This window comes from Saimiri boliviensis, chromosome 1, assembly GCF_048565385.1.
Source record: "Saimiri boliviensis isolate mSaiBol1 chromosome 1, mSaiBol1.pri, whole genome shotgun sequence".
NCBI lineage: Eukaryota > Metazoa > Chordata > Mammalia > Primates > Cebidae > Saimiri > Saimiri boliviensis.
In genome coordinates, this window is record NC_133449.1 from 178,265,110 (window position 1) to 178,288,377 (window position 23,268).

The 23,268-nt window shown below is 44.4% G+C and overlaps 1 protein-coding gene across 8 annotated transcripts in view; it reads left to right on the top strand.

Annotated features, from left to right (window-relative positions):
* Positions 1–18,165, top strand: part of P4HA2 (prolyl 4-hydroxylase subunit alpha 2) — a 79,126-nt gene extending 60,961 nt beyond the window's left edge. For 5 of the 8 annotated variants that reach the window (XM_010338919.3, XM_010338936.3, XM_074381633.1 and 2 more), the window contains 10 exons: positions 441–680; positions 1,645–1,838; positions 2,991–3,167; positions 6,678–6,748; positions 7,003–7,102; positions 11,884–11,937; positions 12,542–12,607; positions 15,308–15,376; positions 15,774–15,870; positions 17,689–18,165. In XM_010338919.3, coding sequence (XP_010337221.1) covers positions 441–680; positions 1,645–1,838; positions 2,991–3,167; positions 6,678–6,748; positions 7,003–7,102; positions 11,884–11,937; positions 12,542–12,607; positions 15,308–15,376; positions 15,774–15,870; positions 17,689–17,759 — 1,139 coding nt within the window. In that variant the 3' untranslated portion in view covers positions 17,760–18,165. Of the gene's footprint in view, positions 1–440; positions 681–1,644; positions 1,839–2,990; positions 3,168–6,677; positions 6,749–7,002; positions 7,103–11,883; positions 11,938–12,432; positions 12,493–12,541; positions 12,608–15,307; positions 15,377–15,773; positions 15,871–17,688 lie in introns of all 8 variants that reach the window. The other 3 variants (XM_010338931.3, XM_074381621.1, XM_039472994.2) reach the window with 3 other exon arrangements.
* Positions 18,166–23,268: the final 5,103 nt, after the last annotated feature.

Here is a 23,268-nt window from a genome sequence, read left to right on the forward strand (position 1 = left end):
TCCCACAAGTGATTTTCTTCACCCATGGCTTGGTTGCCACCTGAATTTATGTTTTATATATTTGACTAATTTTTCCATCCTTCAGAGTCATATGGCAAGCTGCCTACCAGACATCTTCTTTGTGGTCCACAGGACCTTCCTACTGTCCTCAGCAATGCTTCCTTGTGGGTTTCTGGGGCTCCCCCTTAAAAAGGTCCCTTCCTACTTGGGAGATGGGGAGTCTGAGGCTAGGAGGTTGGCTGTGAACCCCAGTCTGGGGCAGAGCCATCTGTCTGTGCTCACTGTGTCAGTGGCCCTTTAGGGTGTGCGGTCTAAATGTCTGATGGAGTTCTGCTTGGTAATGACCCCCATCTAGTGGCCCAGGTTTTCCTTGAAGCAGGAATCTCCTTCCCTAACCCAGAGGCTCTTCGGAGCCTGACTATTTACCTCTCCTGCTGTAGGAACCAAGTACCAGGCCATGCTGAGTGTAGATGACTGCTTTGGGATGGGCCGCTCAGCCTATAATGAAGGGGACTATTATCATACGGTGATGTGGATGGAGCAGGTGCTAAAGCAGCTTGATGCTGGGGAGGAGGCCACCACAACCAAATCTCAGGTGCTGGACTACCTCAGCTATGCTGTCTTCCAGTTGGGTGACCTGCACCGTGCCCTGGAACTCACCCGTCGCCTCGTCTCCCTTGGTAAGGAGATTCTAAGGTAAGGTAAGATGGGAATGGAGAGTGGCAGAGGGACTGCACTGTGCTGGCCACTACCTGGCCCCTCTCCTGGGACTGAGTCAGTTTACCCTGTCACTTGGCCAGTGACTAATGTCTTAGTGACTTTAGGACCAGTCCAGCATCTTACTAGCTCCTCACCAACCTCAATCCTGGCCTTAGCTTTGCCCAGTCACTGACAGATATGGTCAGGCCTGTGGCACTTGTGTTCCTTTTTGATAAGGACTCCATGTCATGCAGGACTATGCAGGGTGGGACCTTTACTGCATCAGGAGCAGCTCAAAAGTCAAGTTGTATTTCAGGATTGCAACAGCGCCAAACAGTGGCAGTGCTATTAGAGGCCTGAGGTCTAATAAAGGACTTACATGGCATTGATACTTCGTGTGTCTTGTGCTGTTGAACTGAAGAAGGCCAAAAGCGCAGTGCCTTTAAAACTCACCTGCCTCTTTATTTTTTTTTGAGGGGGGTCTCACTCTGTCATACAGGCTGGAGTGGGGCATCTTGGCTTGCTGGCACCTCTGCTTCCTGGGTTCACAAGATTCTCCTGCCTCAGCCTCCCGAGTAGCTGGGATTACAGAGGCGCATGCCACTATGCCTGGCTAATTTTTTTTTTTTTTTTTTTTTTTTTTTTTTTTTTTTTTAGTAGAGATGGAGTTTCACCATGTTGGTTAGGCTGGTCTCGAACTCCTCACCTCAAGTGGTCCACCTGCCTTGGCTCCCCGAAGTTCTGGGATTACAGGTGTGAGCCACTGCACCCGGCCTCTGTTGGTTTTTCAGCTATGACAAGCATACTCTGGTCAGATGCTGTGGAAGGTAGAATGAACCATGCAAGTGAGCTACTGGGAGAGAAACTGCTTACAGAATAATTTCTCTAAATGACCTAACAGATGTTTGTGGTTTCCTTTTCTTTCTTGTTCCTTGCTTTTTCTAGACCCAAGCCATGAACGAGCTGGAGGGAATCTGCGGTACTTTGAGCAGTTATTGGAGGAAGAAAGAGAAAAAATGTTATCAAATCAAACAGAAGCTGAGCTAGCAACCCCAGAAGGCATCTATGAGAGGCCTGTGGACTACCTGCCTGAGAGGGATGTTTACGAGAGCCTGTGTCGTGGGGAGGGTGTCAAACTGGTGAGATATGTGTGTGTGGGAGGGTTCAGGGTGCCAAAGCTGTGTACCTGGACTCTGGCTCTGGGCATACAGGTTTAGGGAAAGTGTTCTTCATTTTGTAAGTACTTTTCTTAGTAACTCCCCAAGTTTTTCACGGCATATCCTGAGGCTGACATGGGTATTCTCTGAGGTGTAGGAAAGGAGATTATCTCCTCTCATGCCCCAGGTAGAGCGTTGCTCCTCCAAGTTACCACTGAGCTTGCCTCCTTACTCCAACATGTCCCACCTTTGCATGACTCACTGTTGTGAAGAAAATGGTGAGTGGCTGTACCTCAGGCCCCAAAGGTAGTCATAAGTGGAGAGTAAGTCTCTGTGGTAAAGATGCCAGCATGTACTTGAGCTTGGTATTGAGCCTTCGAGGGCCCTCGGATTCTAGTGCTTCCTAAGGAGGCCCAGGTGTGACAGGCTCTTGGCCTTTTCCATGTCCTGTCTGCATGGCTTCCACTGGCTCCACCACCAGGAAAGGTATTTCCCCTGTCCCAGCCCTTCAGACCTACTCAAGTCTTCATGAAAAGGGGCAGGAATGACTCTCTGCCATGGGACTTGTGGATGTGAGGTGATCTTGAGAGAGAAGAAAAATTGCATGATTTGTGGGATATCATTTCATGCCAGTCAAGCTGAAGGGGCTTTTGTTTTCTTTCCTTTTTTCTTTCTTCCTGTCTTCCTTCCCTTTTTCCTGTTTTCTCTCTTTTCTTTCATTTCTTTCTTTTTCTCACCCTGTTGCCCAGGCTGGAGTGTAGTGGTGTAATCATAGCTCACTGCAGCTTTGACATCCCAGGCTCCAGTAATCCTCCTGCCTCAGCCTCCTGAGTAGCTAGGACTACAGGTGTGCACCATCATGCCTAGCTAATTTTCTGTAGGGATGGGGGTCTGTGTCCTCTAGGCTGTTCTCAAACTCAAGGTCTCAAGCTATCCTTTCGCCTCCCAGAGTTCTGGGATTATAGGCATGAGCCACTGTGCATGCCCACCTGCTGGGAGTTTTGTTTTCTTCTGTGGTGGGGTGGGCTGGAGCAGTTGCTGGCCATGAGGTGAGACCAGTGTCTACAGACAGCCAGACTGGGACTGAGGATTAGGACTCACTCAGCTCAGGGCCTGTTACTCTGTGCTCTCCAGACACCCCGGAGGCAGAAGAGGCTTTTCTGTAGGTACCACCATGGCAACAGGGCTCCACAGCTGCTCATCGCCCCCTTCAAAGAGGAGGACGAGTGGGACAGCCCGCACATCGTGAGGTACTATGATGTCATGTCTGATGAGGAAATCGAGAGGATCAAGGAGATCGCAAAACCTAAAGTAGGTGTCACTACAGGTCCTTCTTGGGGCACTGAAGGGGGCAGGTCATTTTTCTTATCCCTAGCACTCTGGATGGTTTGTTTGCTCACCTAGGCACCCTTTATCGATATCTAGCATGGGCTATCTTGGGGATACAGAGATGCTTCAGACTCAGCCTGACCTTGTGAGTTCATGGTCCAGTGGTGAAGAAGAACAGGGTAACCAATGTGGACAGCCAAGTACTATAATAGACAGTCACACTCGGAACAGGGCAGGTCCACACTGGTGTGTCAGTTCACCTGGTTGGGAGACTGGTGTGTAGGTGAGTTTTGAGAAAATATTCCATAGGGTGCTATGAAGCTGGGTCCTGTGGAGCTCCTAATTAGGACTGTAAATGAGGTGAATGACTTGGAGGAGAGCATACATCTTTATGATATTGAGACTCTCATCCAAGACCATGACAGTGTCTCCATTTGTTTATGTCTTTTAAAGTTTTCTTCACATCCTTGCACATTTCTTAAGTTTATTCCTAGGTAGTTTCTTTGTTACTGTTAATTTACTTTATTTATTCATCATTATTTTTAAACTGGATACATTATTATATTAGTTTATTATATGCCAAACTGTTGATTTTAGAGATACATTTCATAGTAAGAGCTAATGTTTACTGAGTTCTTAACTGTGACAGGAACTTCTGAGTGCTTAACATATATATTAACTGTTATGTCACAGTTATGAACAGCTGCTTATAACGATGTCACTGTCTGTTTTACCTATAAAGAAACAGGCTCATACAGGTTGCGGCTCGTGGTTGAGTTTACTTATTCCTTCTATGGTTTTTAGCTGATTCTCTTGGGTTGCCTGGATAGTATTAACTCTGGGAAACAAGGAACATTTTGTTTTCTCCTAATACTTTTTCTTTTGTTTTTAAAGTCTTATTTAATTGCCTAGAACTTGTAGAGCTTAATTATATACAGTAGGCATCCTTGTCTCTTTCCTGAATTTCCTGGAAATTGCTATGGTATTTTACTGCTAAGTATGCAGTTGGCTGTTGGTTTTGTATATATGTCCTGTTTTAAAATTATTATTCCGCTTCTAGTTCATAAAAGATTTGTTCCCATTTGACATCTTTCAGAGAGACATACTTGCTGCTGTATCTATCCCATCACTGATGATTGGGAGGGAGGATTTAGCTGGTTTCTCTTTTGCTCTGCTCGTAATAGAATTGTAGTGGCCAAGGTGGCGAGGAGGCCTGATGCTCATGGAGAGACCTGAAATAGGTTCCTATCCTGGCCCCTGGACCTCATCTTGGAACAACCTTGGCTTGAGGTACTAGGACATCTAGGGCTTAGAGTCAGTGGTTGGCATCATCGATGTGGCTGAGGGAAGGGGCTAGCCAGATATATGGAGAATGGGTACTAGGACTCCCCTTTCTACTCCCTGAGTCAGCTCCAGAGTCCTCCAGAAAAGAAAACTACTTTCCTGGTTGTGCCAGGGTTTCCTGAGAGATTGCTTACCTGTTCTTCAGTTTCAGACCTGAGAACATTTCTGTGTGCATGTGTGTGCATATGTATACACATGTGTGGCTGGGCAAAGGGTAATGTTAGGAAAACTTATATTTGAATAGAAACCATGTGAAGAGCCAAACAAGGTTGGCAAACATATTTGCTCTTCTCATAGCTTGTATTCAAAGATAAGCTGACCCCTCCTTTCCGGAGACTGTGAGGGACAGATGCTAGTCTGGCTTTGAAGTAGAGCCAATGAGCTTAACTTGGCCTGTGGGAAATGCCTGGCAGCTGTCTGTGGGGCCTCTGGCCTGCTTTCAAAATAGCGCTTTATTTCCCCAGGGGCTCAGATCCTCTTTGTGGGTGTCAGGCTAATGCTGAGGCACAGATGTTTAGATGGGGTCTAGCTGTGGCTGCAGTTTTCAGAGAGGGACTTGCATGAGTTGGAGCTCAGTAAGGGCCTTGAGTAGGAGCTTGGGAGCTGTCTGTCATGCTTGTGCTGGCCATCTTACCAGATCATGCTGCAGCAGCACAGTGTCTAGGTTGGTCTGTCTCACCCCCTTACTAGACTTCTGGTCCATCTACTCCTCTCTATCCCTTCTGCCACCCCCTGGCCCAGGCTACCATCATCTCTTGCCCTGACCTCTGCTATGGTCTTCTAGCCTCCCAGTCCCCACTCTGGCCCCTGCTTAGTCAACTCTCCATGAGGTATTCACAGTGATCCATTTTGCATTCAAATTTTGAGTGTCCCTCCCCTGCATAAAGCCTTCCCCATTTCTCGTCGGCCACAAGGTTGCATCTAGTCCCTAGCCCCTGCTTGTCTCTTCAGCCTATTCTGTCTTACTACTTCCTGGAACCTTTAATCCACACTTACTGCCACACCCGTTTTCATTCCCAGGCCTCTGCATTGCTGCTCCCCTGTTCCTGCAGTTTACCTCTACTTGGATAACTCGTGTTAACCCTTCAGGCCTCGGCTAGGTGGTATCCTCCCCTAGGAAGCTTTTCTTGACACTATAGTCTGAGCTTCCATAGGACATTAAGTTCACCCATGCTGTGCTGCAGTTACCTGGCTGGTTTTCTGCTTTCCCAACTTGACTGAGTTGTAAGAGTACAGGGGCCATGTCTCAGTTACCCAGTACAGTGCTAGGCATAAAGCAGGCTGTTATCAATATTTATTAAAATCAAGAGGAAGTGTGTTGGGGTGGGAGTACCTGGGCTTGTGAGGTCATTAGGACAGTCTACAGCTGAAGCACATGGGCCTTTGCCATGTTGGCTGGCTCTGGGCAGGGAATCCTTCTTGGAGTTTTACTAAGCCTGTCTGTGGAGGCTGGGGGAGATGATGTAGGTGAGGGGAGTGTGTGTGTAGTGTGTATATGTGTGAGTGGGTGGCTTCCAGGCAGTGGTTCACTTATTTTAACTTATAGAATCTTTTCCTGGTTTTATCATCTGACTGGTAAGGATCCCAAGGGAGTGAAAACTGTGCCATCTGTCTTTACTTCTTGAGGCTGTGGGAGCCCAGTGTGAGGTAGTACAGCAGGAGAGTACTTCTTGGCAGACGAGGGCACTGAGCTTCAGAAAGATAGTGGAATTTGACCAAGTTGAGACAAGTACACAAGGCGGAGGCTCAGGGATAGTGGCACAGTCTGAATATGGTGGGAGTAGCTAAGCTCAGGCTGTGCTCAGGCAGGGGTAGTTCATGGGCCTGGCAAGGAAAGGGGCTAGTCAGGCAGATGCATGGATGGACAAGGCAGGCATAATTCTGCAGTCAGTGCAGATCTGGAGAGGAAAAGGGATGCGCAGTGTGATGGAGCAGGGCAGTAGCCAGGATCTGATTGCAGATTGGGAATGTGGAGGCCTCAGACTCTTGCCCTCACCTGGCCTGGAGGATCTTGGGGCCTTGGCTAGAGCCATTGCCTGCAAAGCTTCCTCCACTAGCGTGGCAGCAAATCTGTTCCCAGTGCTCTCTGGGAAAATATTCAAGGCAACAACAAAAAAATCAAATCTTCCCTCTCTTCCTGCCTTCTAGCTTGCACGAGCCACTGTTCGTGATCCCAAGACAGGAGTCCTCACTGTCGCCAGCTACCGGGTTTCCAAAAGGTAAGCAAAGTTTCCAAAAGGTAAGCAAAGAATGGGGGTGGGTAGTTGCTCAAGCCCCAACTTCAAGACTTCTCAGTGCCTCTCCTAGGGATGGGTGGCTTGCCTTTTTCTGCCTGTTGGCACCTCCTCATCCTCTTGCAGGAGGCACCCTGTACTGCCTGTTAGTGCTGGCCCTGGCACTGGGCACAGAGTGCAGGACCTCATGTAAGCCTGCCCTTCCATTTTCTTTTCTCTGCTCTTTTCTTTTGGCCAAGCTCCTGGCTAGAGGAAGATGATGACCCTGTTGTGGCTCGAGTAAATCGTCGGATGCAGCACATCACAGGGTTGACAGTAAAGACTGCAGAATTGTTACAGGTATAGTCAGCCCCTGGGACTGTAAGTGTTGGGAAGTGGTGGTATTTCTGGCTAGATGGTCTCACAAGGTGTCTAGAACTGGGCTAAAAGAGGCCCAGCTGTATGACTACTGCCTGATGCTGTGAATATGGAATGATCTCATTTTAGGAAACCAGAATTAATCATGCCTGCTGGCTTTCAACAATTAAGTGTTCAACAAATATCAGTTGAGCATCTGCTGTGTGTCCAAGTGTGCTGGAAGCTAGGGTTCAGTGGTGGTTATGGCAGGCTCATTTACGTCTTCTTGACAGCAGAAGCTCAAATGCAGAATGGTCTCAAGGACATCTCTAAGAGAGCTAAAAATGCCTTCAAAGGTCCTGGTTCTGTGTCATAATCAAATACATTTGAAGGTCAGAGTGTTCTGTGTGTTTTCTCCTGCTGCACCATAGCTGAAGTCACTCCAAAAGCAGTGGCAGGGGAGTTCCCATGAGGGACTGCCCAAGATGGGGTCGGTTAAGAATCCCAATAAAGAGGCCCTAAACCCCTGGGTCTTCAGTCCACAGCATTTATTAGGGAACTTGCAGAGTGGGCTACAGCAGTCCTCAAAATGGGCAGCAAGAGACAAGGGTTGTTTTACCTATGTATTTGCACAGTGTGGGGCGTCAGAGTATGGAGCTTTTATGAGGGTTTAGGGAATTTGGCTCAGGGCTGGGGCTAGTTTCTTTCAGTATTTTGGGCAATACCCTAAATACCTTCATCAGTGCCTGGGAATGTTCAAAACTCCAGCTTGGGTTCCAGCCTACAGGGAAAAACCTGCAGCTGGCTGAGTCACAGAGCTGTCAAGGCACTCTGAGTTTTAGTCATGACCAAGAAAGAAAGGCAGGGGTAGGTCTGGGGGACCTTACACTGTGATATGTAGGTAGAAGTGAGAGGCCTGGGCTGGTTAAGCTGGTAGAGGTGGAGTGTTCTTGTCCAAGTACTCCCACTGGGACCCTGGATTCCTGCCTTTATTCAAAGGTAATTACGAAGAAACATGGCAGCACCCTGCTGAAAGGTTTGGGTAAAGCTCCTTAATAAAGTATCCTCTTGGGTATTGAGTTGAAATCAGCACTGGCTGTGTTCCACTTATGAACTTTGGGACTTCAGTGTTCGGTTGTAAAATTGATGACCTGAGACATTGTCAGAGAAGTTTGACGGGCATTTCTAAAGGCCCCTGGGTCTCGCTGGCCAAAGTTTCTGTATACTTAAAGATAGCAGCCTTTGCCTTTAGGATTGGCATTACGGTCCGATCTACCATAGATCTCATGAGAATATTGACTGAAGATCATTTGGAAAAGATTTTCTAAACTTTTGCCTGGACACACCCAAGCAAATCAGCCTTTTTGTTGTTGTTTCTGTGTAACTGCATCAGCAATTGGAAAAAATCAATTTTGAAGGTCATCTTTATGGATTTGTGTGAAGTCTACCAGAGTTTTAAAAAACATAGTGATTATCTTGCAAATTGTATTGTGAAAACTTAATATTTTTTTTCAGTTCAGTTCAACTTAGCGTTTTGTAATTTTTAAATAAGTTCTGCAGATAAGCACATCTATGGAGGACTTCTGCCACTTCTCTCACTTGCCACGTATGTATATGAGCACCACCATTTCAAGAGGGATAGGAGTTCTTGATGCACTTGATGAGTCCCTGTTGGCATTGTCTTGATTCATATCTTCTTGGAGCAGGTTTTTTTTTGTTTTTTGTTTTTTGTTTTTAAACATTTGCCACTGCTTTCTCTATGTCAGAGCCGGTCTTCAGGACTTTCATGGCTCTGATCAAAGACAACAGCCTGCTTGACTGATTTCATACCCTGGACCAAGAGCTGAGTAGACAAGAACCTGTGGCTCTGTTGTTTTCTGGCTAGCTGTGCAGCTACACTCACTGTATCACTGTCTTACACTCACCTGTGGAAGATAGCAGTTTCTTAGCTATGGACTGACTTCTCTGCTACAATTCTGACTTTATCTTACCTGGCTTCTCATTGTGTTGTAGCTCAATTGACTGGGGCCTGAATGCCAGACCTCTTGGTAGAGCGGGTCTTATGATTAAGGTTCTTCTGGAAGATTCAGAACACAGCTGCCAAGTGGCTGACATGCCATTTTTGTTTGCACTCTTCTAGAAACTGTCTTGTTATTTCCTTTGCTAGTCAGTGGTATTGATCCTTCATGGTCTGGGGAACAGGAACCTGGATTTCAGCATCTATTCCTAAGTGCTTACTCCACATCAAATGCTTATGGTATGATAAATGCCTAGGCACCAGCAACAGCCTGCACACCAGGTCCTTTAGGGAATGCTGCAGGCCTCTGGAAAGGAGCTGCTTCTTCTATCTGTTGGCATTCTTTCAGCTCTAGCTGACATGTTTCCTGTAGATCATTTGAAGGAAAAAGGTAATTGAGACTTTCTGGTGAATTGGATGAGGGTTTATCTGATAGAAATGAAGAGATGCTGTACCTCTGGGATTCTCTAAGATTGAAGACTTCAACTGTATGATGTCTCAGCCTCACCAGAAAAGTGATTTCTGACCTTTTTAACATTGCCTTCACTCTGGCCTCAGCATCATAAATACCTATGTCTTTCAAATAACTGACTCCACTCTTAGAATAGTAAGTCTAAAGATTTAAATGAGTACCTCCTCACATGAATCAGTCTTGATGTACAGTTGCTTGTTGTTAAAGGTGTGAGCCTGGTGACTTGAGTATGCCTGGATAGGGAATCTTATCGCTGCAAATCTAGATGGTCCCATGCATTTTGTACTTATTTGGGAACTGTATTAAAGAGTATAGGTATAGTGGCTTCAGAACCATGATCAAATATAATCCTCCAAACCTAAAAGATGCAACTTTTTTCACTGCCTGGGATCTGAAAGTTTAAGCAATCCATTTAACAAGTGGAAATATTGGAAAATGCAGTCATACTCTGCAGTGCCAGCAACAAGCAGTAATTGAATTTTCCTGAGTGCACCGAGACAGCAGTCACAGTCATGTTGAAAATTTTCTTCAAGGCCAGGTGTGCTGGCTTACATCTATAACTCAGTACTTTGGAAGGCCAAGGGAGGAGGATTGCTCAAAGCCAGGAGTTTGAGACCAGTCTGGGCAAAATAGTGAGACTCCGTTTGTACTTCAACGGCTCCCCACAAAAAGGAGAGAGAAAAAAATTTTCTTGAAGTTCTTGACTACAGAAGAAGTTACGCTTTCTCAGCTGCTCTGGCACTTCCCTCCTTAGATACGTCTCCCGCTTAGGGCCACCTGCTGAACCAGGCTTCCTTGCACTGTTGACAGGATTTCCAGGTATTTTTGGTGCAGGAATCTTGAAGGCTAAAGCAGTGGATGACAGCATGTTTTTATCCATGCTTTGTATCAAAAATTTTTATTTTTGCAGACACTGAAAATGATACTGTCAAAATTTTGCACTCCAACAAGAGAATTTCCTCTCTTATAAAGTCCACGGTCCCTTTCTTTCCTGCATTTCTTTTTTTTTGTATATGTGAGGCAGGGTCTCACTCTGTTACCCAAGCTGGAGTGCAGTGGTACAACCATAGCTCAATGCAACCTTGAACTCCGGGGCTCAACCAATCCTCCTGCCTTAGCTTCCTGAGTAGCTAGGACTACAGGTGCATGCCACTCTGCCCAGGTAATTTTTTCATTAGTAGAGACAGAGTCCTGCTATGTTGCCCAGGCTGGTCTCAAACTTCTGGGCTCAAGCAGTCCTCCCACTTCAGCCTCCCAAATTACTGGGATTACAGGTGTGAGCCACCACACCTGGCTTCTGTTCCACATTTCTATAGGTCTCTGTTATTGCTAGTTTTGTAGCATTTCTCACGGACTGTTGGGATTGCAGAAAAGGATATACAAAAAATACCAACTTTCTGAGAATTTATGTCTAGCCCCAGAGGTTTTAAAGTTTTCGTGAGACACACTAGTCAACTGTTCCCAAATGGACATTGGTGGTGCTGCTTGATCCATCAGCTTCCGTATTAAATTCTGTGCTTCATCTTTAATCTTGTCTTTCATTCTGTCTATTGAAGCTCAGACAATAATTGTGATTTAGGACTTCCCGTTGTGCTGATAAGCTGTCCACAAAGGCATTTACAATTTCTAATCCAATTAATGTCACCTGGTAGTTGCTCAGGTGTTACTTCAGGTCAGGGTCACACTGGGGGTGCTGATGTAGTACAGTAATTCTTGACCGCCCAGCAGCTGGCCACCCGTGTTGGGCTGTTTCACTTGGGTGCAGAAGTACTCCATGCAGTAGACCACTGTGGGAGTCTGCCCCACTCGGTCTGACTAGGAATAGCAGAGGTGGCAGGAACAGTGTCATTTGCTGAGTACCTCCAAAACTAGTGTTTTAAAAAAGAAAATCCTTGTCTTAAATTTGTTACTGACTTTCTTCTGGATTACTTTCTTAATATATCCCAAAGAAACCAGGCCCAAGCCAGGGCCTGCCCCAAGAAGTGCTCCCTTTGCTGTAGTCTGAGCATCCATGAAGGGGCTGGAGCTTCTCCACAGTGATTATATGCAGTTTATCCATCTTGTTTTGTTTGGGAAGCCACATTTGTGCTGTAGCCTTACTCTTAGAACTGTAGACTTGTTTGCGATGTTTGCTCTGCTTGTACTGGCCGGGCCTGGTTGTCTTCCACCTTAGAGAAGCTGCTCTTGGTAGTTCTGGTTGTTTTCAGGCCTGGAAAGATGGTATCCCTGGAGTGATGGGCTGCTACAGAGCTGTTCATGCTGCTTACAAGGTCTAATGCTGTTATTTCCTACCAGGTTGCAAATTATGGAGTGGGAGGACAATATGAGCCACACTTCGACTTCTCTAGGGTAAGGCCTAAATCACGGTTGCTTTCAAAGGGCCCTGGCTCTAGCTGATTTGAGAAGGGTGGAGCTTCTAGGAGCATTTCAGCCTCCACATCAGTACCTCCAGCCCTTGTCCTCCCTTCACCTCTGCATCACCAGGGGAAACTCTGTTACTGGGGAATCCCAAGTCTGGAACCAAGGGTCCTGCAGAACCCAGTGGAGCCTGGCTGTCTCCCCTATAGATGTGTGGACAGTTTGTCCCCTGCCCTGTCACCCTTTGCCCTGATTCTAAAGCAAAGAGCCTCACTAGGTCTTTGTGAAAACCGTTCTTGCCCCTTTTCCTCTTCCCTGCCAACCCCATGCCCTAGCCAGTGTTTCCTTTGCAGCCTTGGCAAATGTTCCCGGCTGATTTATGGAACATACACACTTATGACCTTCCCCTGACCCTTTTGGCCCTAGTCTTGTGGGTGGTGGATGAAGCCTGTTGTAAACTTGGGTGAAAGTTGTTGTCTGTTGCAGCGACCTTTTGACAGCGGCCTCAAAACAGAGGGGAATAGGTTAGCGACGTTTCTTAACTACGTAAGTATTGGGTCCAGGCCCACCTGTTCATTCTCACTTAATTTTATAGAATGATGAGCGAGATGCTTTCAAGCATTTAGGGACGGGGAATCGTGTGGCCACTTTCTTAAACTACGTGAGTATGATGTGTGCTGATGGGCCCTAAGGGACCCTGAGTCCAGAGGGCTGCCTTATATCCCACCCCCATCAAGGCTGATATCATCTGCTATTAAGTAATGGCCAGATCCTTCTGGCTATCAGCACCCTTCTTGACTGGAGTAGGGAGAGTTGGCTTCTGTTTCTATTCATTTTCCCTACTGCCCTTACCAGGACTTTAGCATTCCTGGCTCCTATTTTGTTTCCCCAATGTTGAAAATTGTGATAAAATAGACATAACATAAAGCTTACCATCTTAACCATTTTTAAATGTATGGTTCAGTGGTATTAGATACATTCATAGTGTGCAAGCATCACCACCCTTCATTTCCATCTATTTTTGTTTTCTAAAACTGAAACTCTACCCATTAAGCAATAATTCCAGATTCTCCTCCGCTAGCTCCTGGCAGCCACCATTCTGCTTTCCGTCTCTATTATTTTGATTGCTTAAATAAGTGGAATCAACATATTAATACTTGTCTTTTTGTGTGGCTCATGCATAATGTCCTCAAGGTTTATACATGCTGTAGCATATTCTGGCTGCTGCTGCTTTTTTTTTTTTTTGAGATGGAGTCTCCCACTGTCACCCTGGCTGGAGTGCAGTGGTAGGATCTCAGCTCACTGCAACCTTGGCTTCTCAGGTTCAAGCGATTCTCTTACCTCAGCCTCCCAGGCAGCTGGGATTACAGGCGCTAGCCACCAAGCCTGGCTAATTTTTATATTTTTAGTAGAGATATGGTTTCACCATGTTGGCCAGGCTGGTCTCAAACTCCAGACCTCAGGTGATCCACCCGCCTCAGACTCCCAAAGTGCTGGGATTACAGGTGTGAGCCACTGCTCTGGGATATTCTGGCTCTTTATTTGATGGGCTCAGTGCTAGTTTGGGCTTTTGGGTTGCATGCCTTGAAGGGTTCCCTCCTTGGCAGCAGAGTGAAGAGATAGCCTTAGCTGTCCCTAGATGAGAGCTGCCTTTGTTTTCTCTAAGGCTTAGTGGCCTAATTCCTACCTCTTGCCTCTGTTCCATCCATTGGTTGTAGGGTTTACCTTTCACATGAGAGCCAGCTCTAAAGAGGCATAGAGGCAGTAAAGTAAGAGAGACAGAAGCCTGTGTCCATTTTTTTCTTTTATGTTTTTACTGTATGGTTATTACATGCTGGGGATTGTGCTGTGTACATGCTGGTGAGCAGGATGTATGTGGTCTCTCTTGTGTTGCTTGAAGTCCAACATGACAGACTTATTTTAAACATCGGAGGGATTCTTCATCTTTTTTCTTTCTTTTTCTTTTTTTTTTTTTTTTTTGAGACAGTTTTCCTCTATTGCCCAGGCTGGGGTACAGTGGTGTGATCTCAGCTCACTGCATCCTCAGCCTCCCAGGTTCAAGCATTTCTCCTGCCTTAGCCTCCCATATAACTGGGATTACAGGGGTGCACCACCATGCCTAGCTAATTTTTGTATTTTTAGTAGAGATGAGGTTTCATCACATTGGCCAGACTGGTCTTAAACTCCTGACCTCAAGTGATCCATCTGCCTTCACCTCCCAAAGTGCTGGGATTACAGGCATGAGCCACCTTGCTCAGCCTAAACATCAGAGAGATTATTATGTAGTTATGGAGATAGGTGCTGTGAACCCCAGGCTTCAGGTTCAGTGGAGACCTCCCTTGGAAAGTAACACATCAGTTGAGACTTAAAAGTTGAGTGGAAATTAGCTGCTAGAAGATGGTTTCTGGCAGAAGAGAGAGTGTATGTAGTCCTATGAGAGAAAAGGAGCTTGGGATGCTGGAAATAGAGAAAAAGGCTGGGGTGTCTGGAGAGAGGCTAGTTAGACTGACAGGGCCTTGGGGTTTTAGAAAAAAATCTGGGTTTGATCCCTAGGGCTGTGAGAAGCCATCAGAGCTTTTTGTCTTATTCATTTACCATATGTCTGTCAAATGCCCTTCAGTGAGTCTGGTATGTATCCTGTGGAAATATTTTTTAGCTCCAATTTTTATTGCATTACGGACAAAAAACTTAAAGTGAGAGAGCCAGAAGGGAAAGAAGTAGTGCTTTGGGCATGAGTCAAGGCATGCTCTGTGGGCATGAGTGCAGCTTTGCTAGTGTGGAACTTGTGTTCAATGTAGATTAAGGCCTTACCATGGGAGAAAGCAGGGCCTCTAGAGACATAGTGCCCCACCTTCCCACTCAGGTGGCCCTGGGGAGGGCGGCTACTCTGAGAAGATGCAGGTCTGACTGGAGCAGCAAACTACTAGATCCAAAGAAAAAGAGCTGCAGTGGGGGCTGCACATGGTGTTGGAAATAGTAGCAAGCTCCTGGTCAGGGCACTTTGCTGAGTACAGTGGCTTAGGCAAGGCCAAGGCTTGATGGAGATTCAAGGGATAGGGGTCAGAACAGGCATTTTCTGAGTGCAGACTCAGATTATTTTCATCCAAGGACAGCCTGGATGTGAATCTCCTGTGGGCCTCAACTCTTGAGCACTCATGACATGGAGACTGTTTTAATGAATCTCACTGATTAGCCACAGGAAGAGCCTTTCTTAGCTGAAGGGCTGGCCATAGAGCAGACTCTGAGCAGTGTCACTCATGCTCAGAGGAGGGTGATCTGTACACTTCATCATGTCCTTTATGGCTTAGTTGCCCTGAGAGCCTTGGGTAGGAGGGCCAAGCTCTATGTCTTATATTTCCAGATGAGTGATGTAGAAGCTGGTGGTGCCACTGTCTTCCCTGATCTGGGGGCTGCAATTTGGCCTAAGAAGGTAAGTTCTGATTCTTGTGGATCAGAGGTTGAAGCAAGGCTCAGACTTTACTTTGTCCGTGTCCCCCAGAACCATTGCCTGGCCTGCCTGATGGCTACTGTGATGTGCCCTAGCCCACCTGGACTCTGACCTTGTAGCCCCAGCTTCTTCCTGGGGAGAAGGAACAGGGAGGGAAGCCCTTTCAGGGGCAGGTGAGTTCCCAGACTTCTACCCCAGAAAGGTAGAAGGTTGGAGAAACCACCAGTTCTATGTCTATTGCTGGAGTCCCAGAACCCTGTCCCCCAACCATGGGAAAATGAGGGTGTTTCTGCTCCAGGTGGGGCTTCTGTGATGCTTGCAGTCAGGTCCCTGAGCACAGTCTCTAAGGATGTGTTCTGATAGGCCCTCTGTTTCTCAGGGTACAGCTGTATTCTGGTACAACCTCTTGCGGAGTGGGGAAGGTGACTACCGAACAAGACATGCTGCCTGCCCTGTGCTTGTGGGCTGCAAGTGGGGTGAGTGTCTTATGGGGTGGTGTTGGTGTTGGTGGCCTCAGCTTGGGCTTTGCTTATTTCCTTAGATGCTGATCTGTGAGACAACCGTTGCCAAATGTGCCAAGACTGTTTCCTTCTTAGGTTTTTTATTTTTATTTTTATTTTTTTGCTAACCATTACTACCATCCAGCTATGTAATGTCCATGCAGTGGTAAATGCCAAGGCAGCTGGTTGGGAACATTCAGAGATACACAGAGAGCTGAAGTCCTGAGGAAGAATAGCTGCATAAGCACCATAGGCCCAGGACCCTCTGACAAGGCTTCTGAGGGAACAGAGTGGAGAGCTGAAAGTGGTGAGGGGAAAGAGTATCTCAGGCAAGCCAAAGATGGAGGCGCAGGCTAAAACCAGCATGTGGGTGTGGGGGCTGGCTCCCTTGTCACTTGAAGAAGGAGAGGCCTGTGGCACAGGGACCAGGAGATGAGGCCAGAGGCTGGGACCAGACTGCAGAGGCTCAAGCTTGAGCCTTACCCTGGGAGCAGTTGTAGTGAGCCTCAGAGAGGCTCGAACCAGGATGTGACAGGAAGTGTTTGTAAGGAGATGAGTGTGTAGCCTCCTTGGAGAATTTTGAAGATAGTGATAGGTTTGCAGAAAATTAAGCAAATCAAAAAGAAAACAAGGCAGTTGCTGAATTCAGGGGAAAAAAGTTGTACAAGAAAGGAAATGTAAGTATAATCTACTGGATGGCTCAGGTGTAACACTTACATAATATAATTATGTACACACTGAGTATTACTTTAACTAAAACTTTTGATTTACCTGTACTGGAAAGATGGGAGGGGTAAGTACGTGTTTTAGGGGTAGAATAAAATAATTCAAAAGTTGAAAGTCAAGGAATAGAACTGTAAGCATATTACCTAGAAAAATGAGGCTAAATATCAGAAGAAACAGCTAGAGGAGTTTAATGTTTCCTGGGAGTGGGGATTAGGGATGGGAAGGAGAGGCTTAGGAGATTGCTTGTAAACAATTTTATTTTTTTCAATGAAGTACATGTATTACTTCATATTTTAAAAGCTCTGTGACTTCAGTAGTGCATTGAAACAAAATTTTTATTCATTATGAGAGAGTCTATAAGGAATGGAATCATGGTTCCTGGGTGTTTGAAGATATGGTATGAGGTGACTGGCAGCAACTCTGCTGCTCTTGTGCACATGGCATACAGACTGGATCTGCTGGCCCATAGCTCCTGAGGCTAACATCCAAGCCCTCTGCAATGCTGACAGGCTCCCTCGTCCTCACACCCTACCTCAGTTTCCACCTGCCACCTCCCAGTAATATCAGGCTTCTTGAGTCCTCAACACACGTCAGGTGGCTCCTGCCTTGATTACTTTCTCATCCTGTTGTCACTCCTGGGACCTTCTTGATGAGAGAACCATCTGGGTATGTCCATCTTCCCAGGATAACTTCTATTTAGCTTTATATTCTAGTCTAGGATTTCCTCTTCCCTCTAAGAGCAAGAAACATGTGTGCAGGTTGCCATGGGAATAGAACCAAAGGGCATTGAAGGGCATGGGTATCAAAGGTCATGGTTATATGCCTTTAGGCACTATTCCCGTGGCAACCTGCACACATGTATCTTGTCTCACTGGCAGAATTTCATGCAATTACCTGTTTACATGTGTCTTCCTCGCCAATTCATCAGCAAATTGAGGCCTGAGACCATGTCTTGTCTTATTTGTGTCTGATTCCAGGGCACAGTGCAGGGGTCATCATGAAGGAGTCATTCATTCAGTCTACTAAACTGACCAATAGGATTATAACATACTTGCTTTCTGTCCACAGTCTCCAATAAGTGGTTCCATGAACGAGGACAGGAGTTCTTGAGGCCTTGTGGATCAACAGAAGTTGACTGACATCCTTTTCTGTCCTTCACCTTCCTGGTCCTGCAGCCCATGTCATCTTCAAGTTCAACGTGACAGATACCTTTATATGTTCCAGTTTCTATAGGCTGGTTTTCGGAGAAATGAATGTTTGTCTGGAGCAGAGGGAGACCATACTAGGGCGAATCCTATGTGACTGAAGTCCCAGCCCTTCTGTGCAGTCTGTGCCATCCCTGGCCCCAAGGCTAGGATCAAAGTGGCTGCAGCAGAGTTAGCTGTCTAGCGCCTAGCAAGGTGCCTTTGTACCTCAGGTGTTTTAGGTGTGAGATGTTTCAATGAACCAAAGTTCTGATACCTTGTTTACATGTTTGTTTTTATGGCATTTCTATCTATTGTGGCTTTAACCAAAAAATAAAATGTCCCTGCCAGAAGCCTTAAAGAGACTTATTTGGAGTATTTTTAATACTGGAAGCTTTTTACCAGGTTCATCGTTTACTATGCATCACCCCCATGCAGGAATAGTCTGGATAATGAATGATTTAATATCAGAAAAGCATCTTGGGTCTTGGGTTTCAGACCTTGTGTCTGAAACACTTGTGTCTCCTCTAAGCACCAGTGCCCTTTTCTGGAAAGTAGGGTAAGTAGTTTCTCTTTGTCTTCCAGAGAACATAGCACATGTGTTCATGATTGTGATGCAGTTGTATAATTTATTTTTAAATTTTGAGATAAGAATTGTTTATGATACATAGATGTATACTTTAAAAAATATGAAGGTGAGCAGGAGCACCTGTGTCAACACCAACCAAGTGAGAGAAGAGAACGTTTTCAAGTCAGTACCTCAGGAGCCCCTTGGTGAACCCCTTCTAAATCACATCTCTTTCACTGCCCCCAGCACTTTAGAGATAACCATTGTCTAGCGATGTGTGGTAGTCATTCCTTTGCTTGCCTTTATAGTTTTACCACTTATGATTAGATCCCTAAATCAGTAGTTCTTTTTTCCCTGATTTTGAAATTTTACTAATAGAGTATGTATTTTTGAGTATGTGACTTCTTTTGTTCAACATTGTTTTTAAGATTCATCTATGTTTCTGTGTAGCTGTAGTTTGTTTTAATTTTTATAGTGCATTCAGTTTTCTTGAGGCTTATTGTAGGACTGTACCATAATACAGCCAGTATACTGCTGATAAACATTGGAATTAGTTTTGGTCTTTGTATGTTATAAATGATGCTGTGATAAACATTTTTATACATGGTTCCTGCTGCACATATAAACACATATTCCTGTAGGATATATATCTAGGAGTGGAAATGTGAAGTCTTAATGAGTGTTCAACTGTACCAGATAATGTATTCCAAGGTGGTTATACACATTCTCACCAGGAGTAAATGAGAGCTCTTATTACCCCAACCTTTTCCAACATCTAGTATTTTCATACTTTTGCATTTTAGCTAGTTTTGTACATGCTGTGGACTAAATGTTTGTGTCTCCCCCACTCCAAATTCATATGTTGAAATCTTATTTTTATTTATTTATTTTTTAAAGATGGGCTTTCACCATGTTGGTCAGGCTGGTCTTGAACTCCCGACCTTAGGTGATCCGCCCGCCTTGGCCTCCAAAGTGCTTGGATTACAGGTGTGAGCTACCATGCCCGGCCCTGAAATCTTAACCCCTAATGTGATGGTATTAAGATGTGGAGCCTTTGGGAGGTAATTAGGTCATGAGCATGGAGCCCACCCACATGAGTGGGATTAGTGCCCTTATGAAGAGATCCCAGAGAACTCTATCTCTCTTTCTGCCATGCGAACACACAGGGAGAAGTTGCCTGTCTAGCAACGAGGGGGCTCTTACCAGAAACAAACCTACAAGCACCTTGATCTTGGACTTTCCGGTTTCCATAACCATGAGAAATAAATGTCTTAAATTCAATGTATTTTATTATAGCAGCTCTAAGATAGTATATGTATAATGTCTACTTTAACATTATTGATAATGTTGAGCACATTTTCATGTTTATTAGTTATTAGGTTTCTTCAAGTCTTCTTACTGATTTATAGAAATTTTAAAATATGTACACAAGCTCTTTGTTATATATTTTGCAAATATCTTCTGTGGTTTGTCTTTTTACTATTTTAGTTCTATTTTTTGATAAACAGAAACTTTTAATTTTTATGTCAAATCTATCAAGCCTTTTCTTTTTGATTTATGCTTTTTGTGTCTTAAGAAATCCTTCTATACCCCAAGATCATGAGGACACTTCCTGTGTTCTCTTCTGAAAGCTATATGGTCTTTGCCATTTAGTTTTATCTTTATACATTGTATGAAGTGTAAAGGCCTACTTTTAATTTTTTGCATATTTTATTATTGTTAGGATAGGATGGAGTTTTGCTATAGTAATAAATAATCGCTAAATCTCAGGAGCTTAAAATATAAAATTGTCTTGTGAAAAACCACTGGGTCTAGGGTAATTGCTGTCTACTGCCATCTAATCTTCCTCTAGTGGCTTCCATTGGTAGAACCTAACAGGAAGCCAGCTGATAAGGCAATCTGGGAAATGTAGTTTACAGAGTGGCAGCTATAGAAGAACAGTAGAGACTACAAGGATGAGCTTGCAGCTGAGAACAGAAACATGACTGGCATACTAGGTGGTTTGTGGGTTTTTTCTTCTCCTATTTGAGATTTTTTTTTGGCTTCTTGAATTTGTACAATGGTGTCTTTAATCAATTTGGGAAAATTAAATGATTTTCAGCATTGTCTGTTTTTTTCTGTAACTGATTAAATGTAAGTTAGACATATAATGGTATTTTATTTCAATATTTTATATTTTTATATCTATACTATATTTTGGGAGGATTTTATAGTTGTTTTGTATAAAGTTTACTAAGTCTATCTTCTATCAAGTGCATCTAGGAGTCTTTAAAGAACTTTAAGGACTTTAAAGATGTAATTTTTTTCCTGGCTTGCACCATTTCAGTTGAAAAGTCCACTGTCTGATCCTTTGTTGTTCTTTTAAAGGTAATTTTGCCCCCACCTGGCTGCTTTAAAGATTTTTTTTCTTTTTGGTTTTCAGTAGTTTTACTGTAGTGTACTTAGTGTGGATTTCTTTTTGTTTTCCTGCTTGACTTTTAGCTTCCAGAATTTCTGGGTTGGTGTCTGATCAGTTTTGGAAATTTCTCAGATACTACATCTTCAAATACTGTTTCTATCCCAGTTTCTCTCTATCTGCTTTGAAATTTCAATAATCTGAATGTTAGAACTGGTCAGGGTTCTATATGTCTCCTGTTCTTGTGTCTCTCATGCTTTTTTCCTTGTGTTTCAGACTAGATATTTTCTATTGATCTGTCTTGCAATGTATTTATTATTTTGCTGCTAAACCCATCTATTGAGTTCTTAATTCACTTTTCTTGTATTTCTCAGTTCTAAAATATCCATTCATGTCTTTTTTTTTTTTTTCTTTTCTTTTCTTTTCTTGAGATATTCTTGTTCTATCGCCCAGGCTGGAGTGCAGTGGCGCGATCTCAGTTGTGGAGAATCTATCTTCTGTTTTCTTTGTGTTTTTCTTGGACTGATAAATTGGTTATGTGAATTTTTTTTTGTCTGATAACGCCATGGTTTAGATTTTTTGTGGCTCTCTTTCTATTGTCTTTTCCTTTCTTTAGTTTCTGGTCATTTGGTGCACTCTGTTGGTATGCCTGGTGATTTTTGATTGAATGTGTATGACAAATTGTGGAGGCTCTGATGGATAACCTCCTGCACAAAGGGCTCACCCTTTCCTCTGGCATGCAGAGTGGGGATTGATCACCTTAATCCAGTAAGGACCTGAGCTGACTTAATTAAGACTGGGTAGTAGTTTTCTTAAGACGTGCTACCTCTGGTTTACCCTTATTTCCCTCCTTATAGGATGTAGTCCTCCAGAGTTTTCTAGTGTGTTCACTAGAAAACCTAGTGGGTTCACTGGATCTATTCTCACGGGCAGGTCCTCAACTCTAATTCTTGTCTTCTCCGTACCAGACTCTGCCCAAAAATTTATTCTCTTTTTCAAACAATTTGAATTTTTGAATGTAAGCAGGTATGTTTTGCTTACCTTCTTAGCTTTCCATTCTGCACAGCATCAGAATTCAGAAAATGCCTCAGTGGGTAAACAGGCTGAGTGTCTGGCCAAGTTCTCCACTCCTCCCTCTTAACCAATATTCTGAGAAACTACTGGCTAATTTTGGTTTTTCAATGCCTTTTGACAACTGGCAAAAATTCTGTTGGTGTCTCTGACTCTTAGTAGTTGCCCATTGCTCTGGAATGCATCCTCATTCTCACCTCATGGCTACAATCAGTAAATTATTTATGGACTGCAAACTTTTTTTTTTTTTTTTGAGACGGAGTTTTGCTCTTGTTACCCAGGCTGGGGTGCAATGGCGTCATCTCGGCTCACCGCAACCTCCCCTTCCTGGGTTCAGGCAATTCTCCTGCCTCAGCCTCCTGAGTAGCTGGGATTACAGGCATGCGCCACCACGCCCAGCTAATTTTTTGTATTTTTAGTAGAGACGGGGTTTCACCGTGTTGACCAGGATGGTCTCGATCTTTTGACCTCGTGATCCACCCGCCTCGGCCTTCCAAAGTGCTGGGATTACAGGCTTGAGCCATCGCGCCCGGCGCTGCAGACTTTTGGCTCACAAGATCTACCCTTCTTCAGGATCCTGATGCTCAAAACACGTTTTGCTCAGCAATTCATTGATGCCTTCTAACAATTTTCAGAGATTTTATTCAGCTTTCATTTAGGAACGAAAATTGATCTACCATAAGCTTCTCCGTCTTGGAAGTAGAAGTCACCTATTCTTTTCTTAAAAAATTCTTTTTCTTATACTGAAACAGAAAACCTTATCTTTGATATCTTCCTTTGTTATCTAGTATAACAAGATGCTCCACACTCATCTTGAGCATTTCTCACATTAAGCATGAAATCAGCCATTAAAGAATCTTCTTATATGTTGATGTCTGCCTATTAATCCCAGCATGGTGTTGGGAACAAATGTGGTATAACTGCTACCTTAGAGACAGGGCATTGCTTTCAGCAATCCTTAATAACTTAGATTGGCACTAATATGTTCACTATGGCAGAAAAGATTTATTGAGCATTTCATTATGCATTTGGTACTGTGCTAGGGATGTTACAGTCTGTTGTTGCATTCAGCAACTCTTCAGAATGAATAAAGAAGCAGCTGAATGTCAGAAGGGTTAGGTAATACACCTGAGGTCACGTGATATCCTATTGCTGGTAAGTGGAGGACCTGGGAATGAAACTCTGGCAACTGCCAAAAGCCTTTGCTTTAAAACAAAATTTATATTTTCATGAATGTAACAGTTTTAAAGATTTGATGGGAAACAAAGACAGTCTTTACCTCTAAAGAATTCTGAGCAATGGAAAGGACTCACAAATAATGTGTGAAATGTGAGAAGTCTGATAACAGAATGTGCTTGAGGGGCACAGTAGAGTGAGGGTCTACTTTAACCAAGAAGTTAGCACTACAATGGGCCTCATAAGAGCTGGGT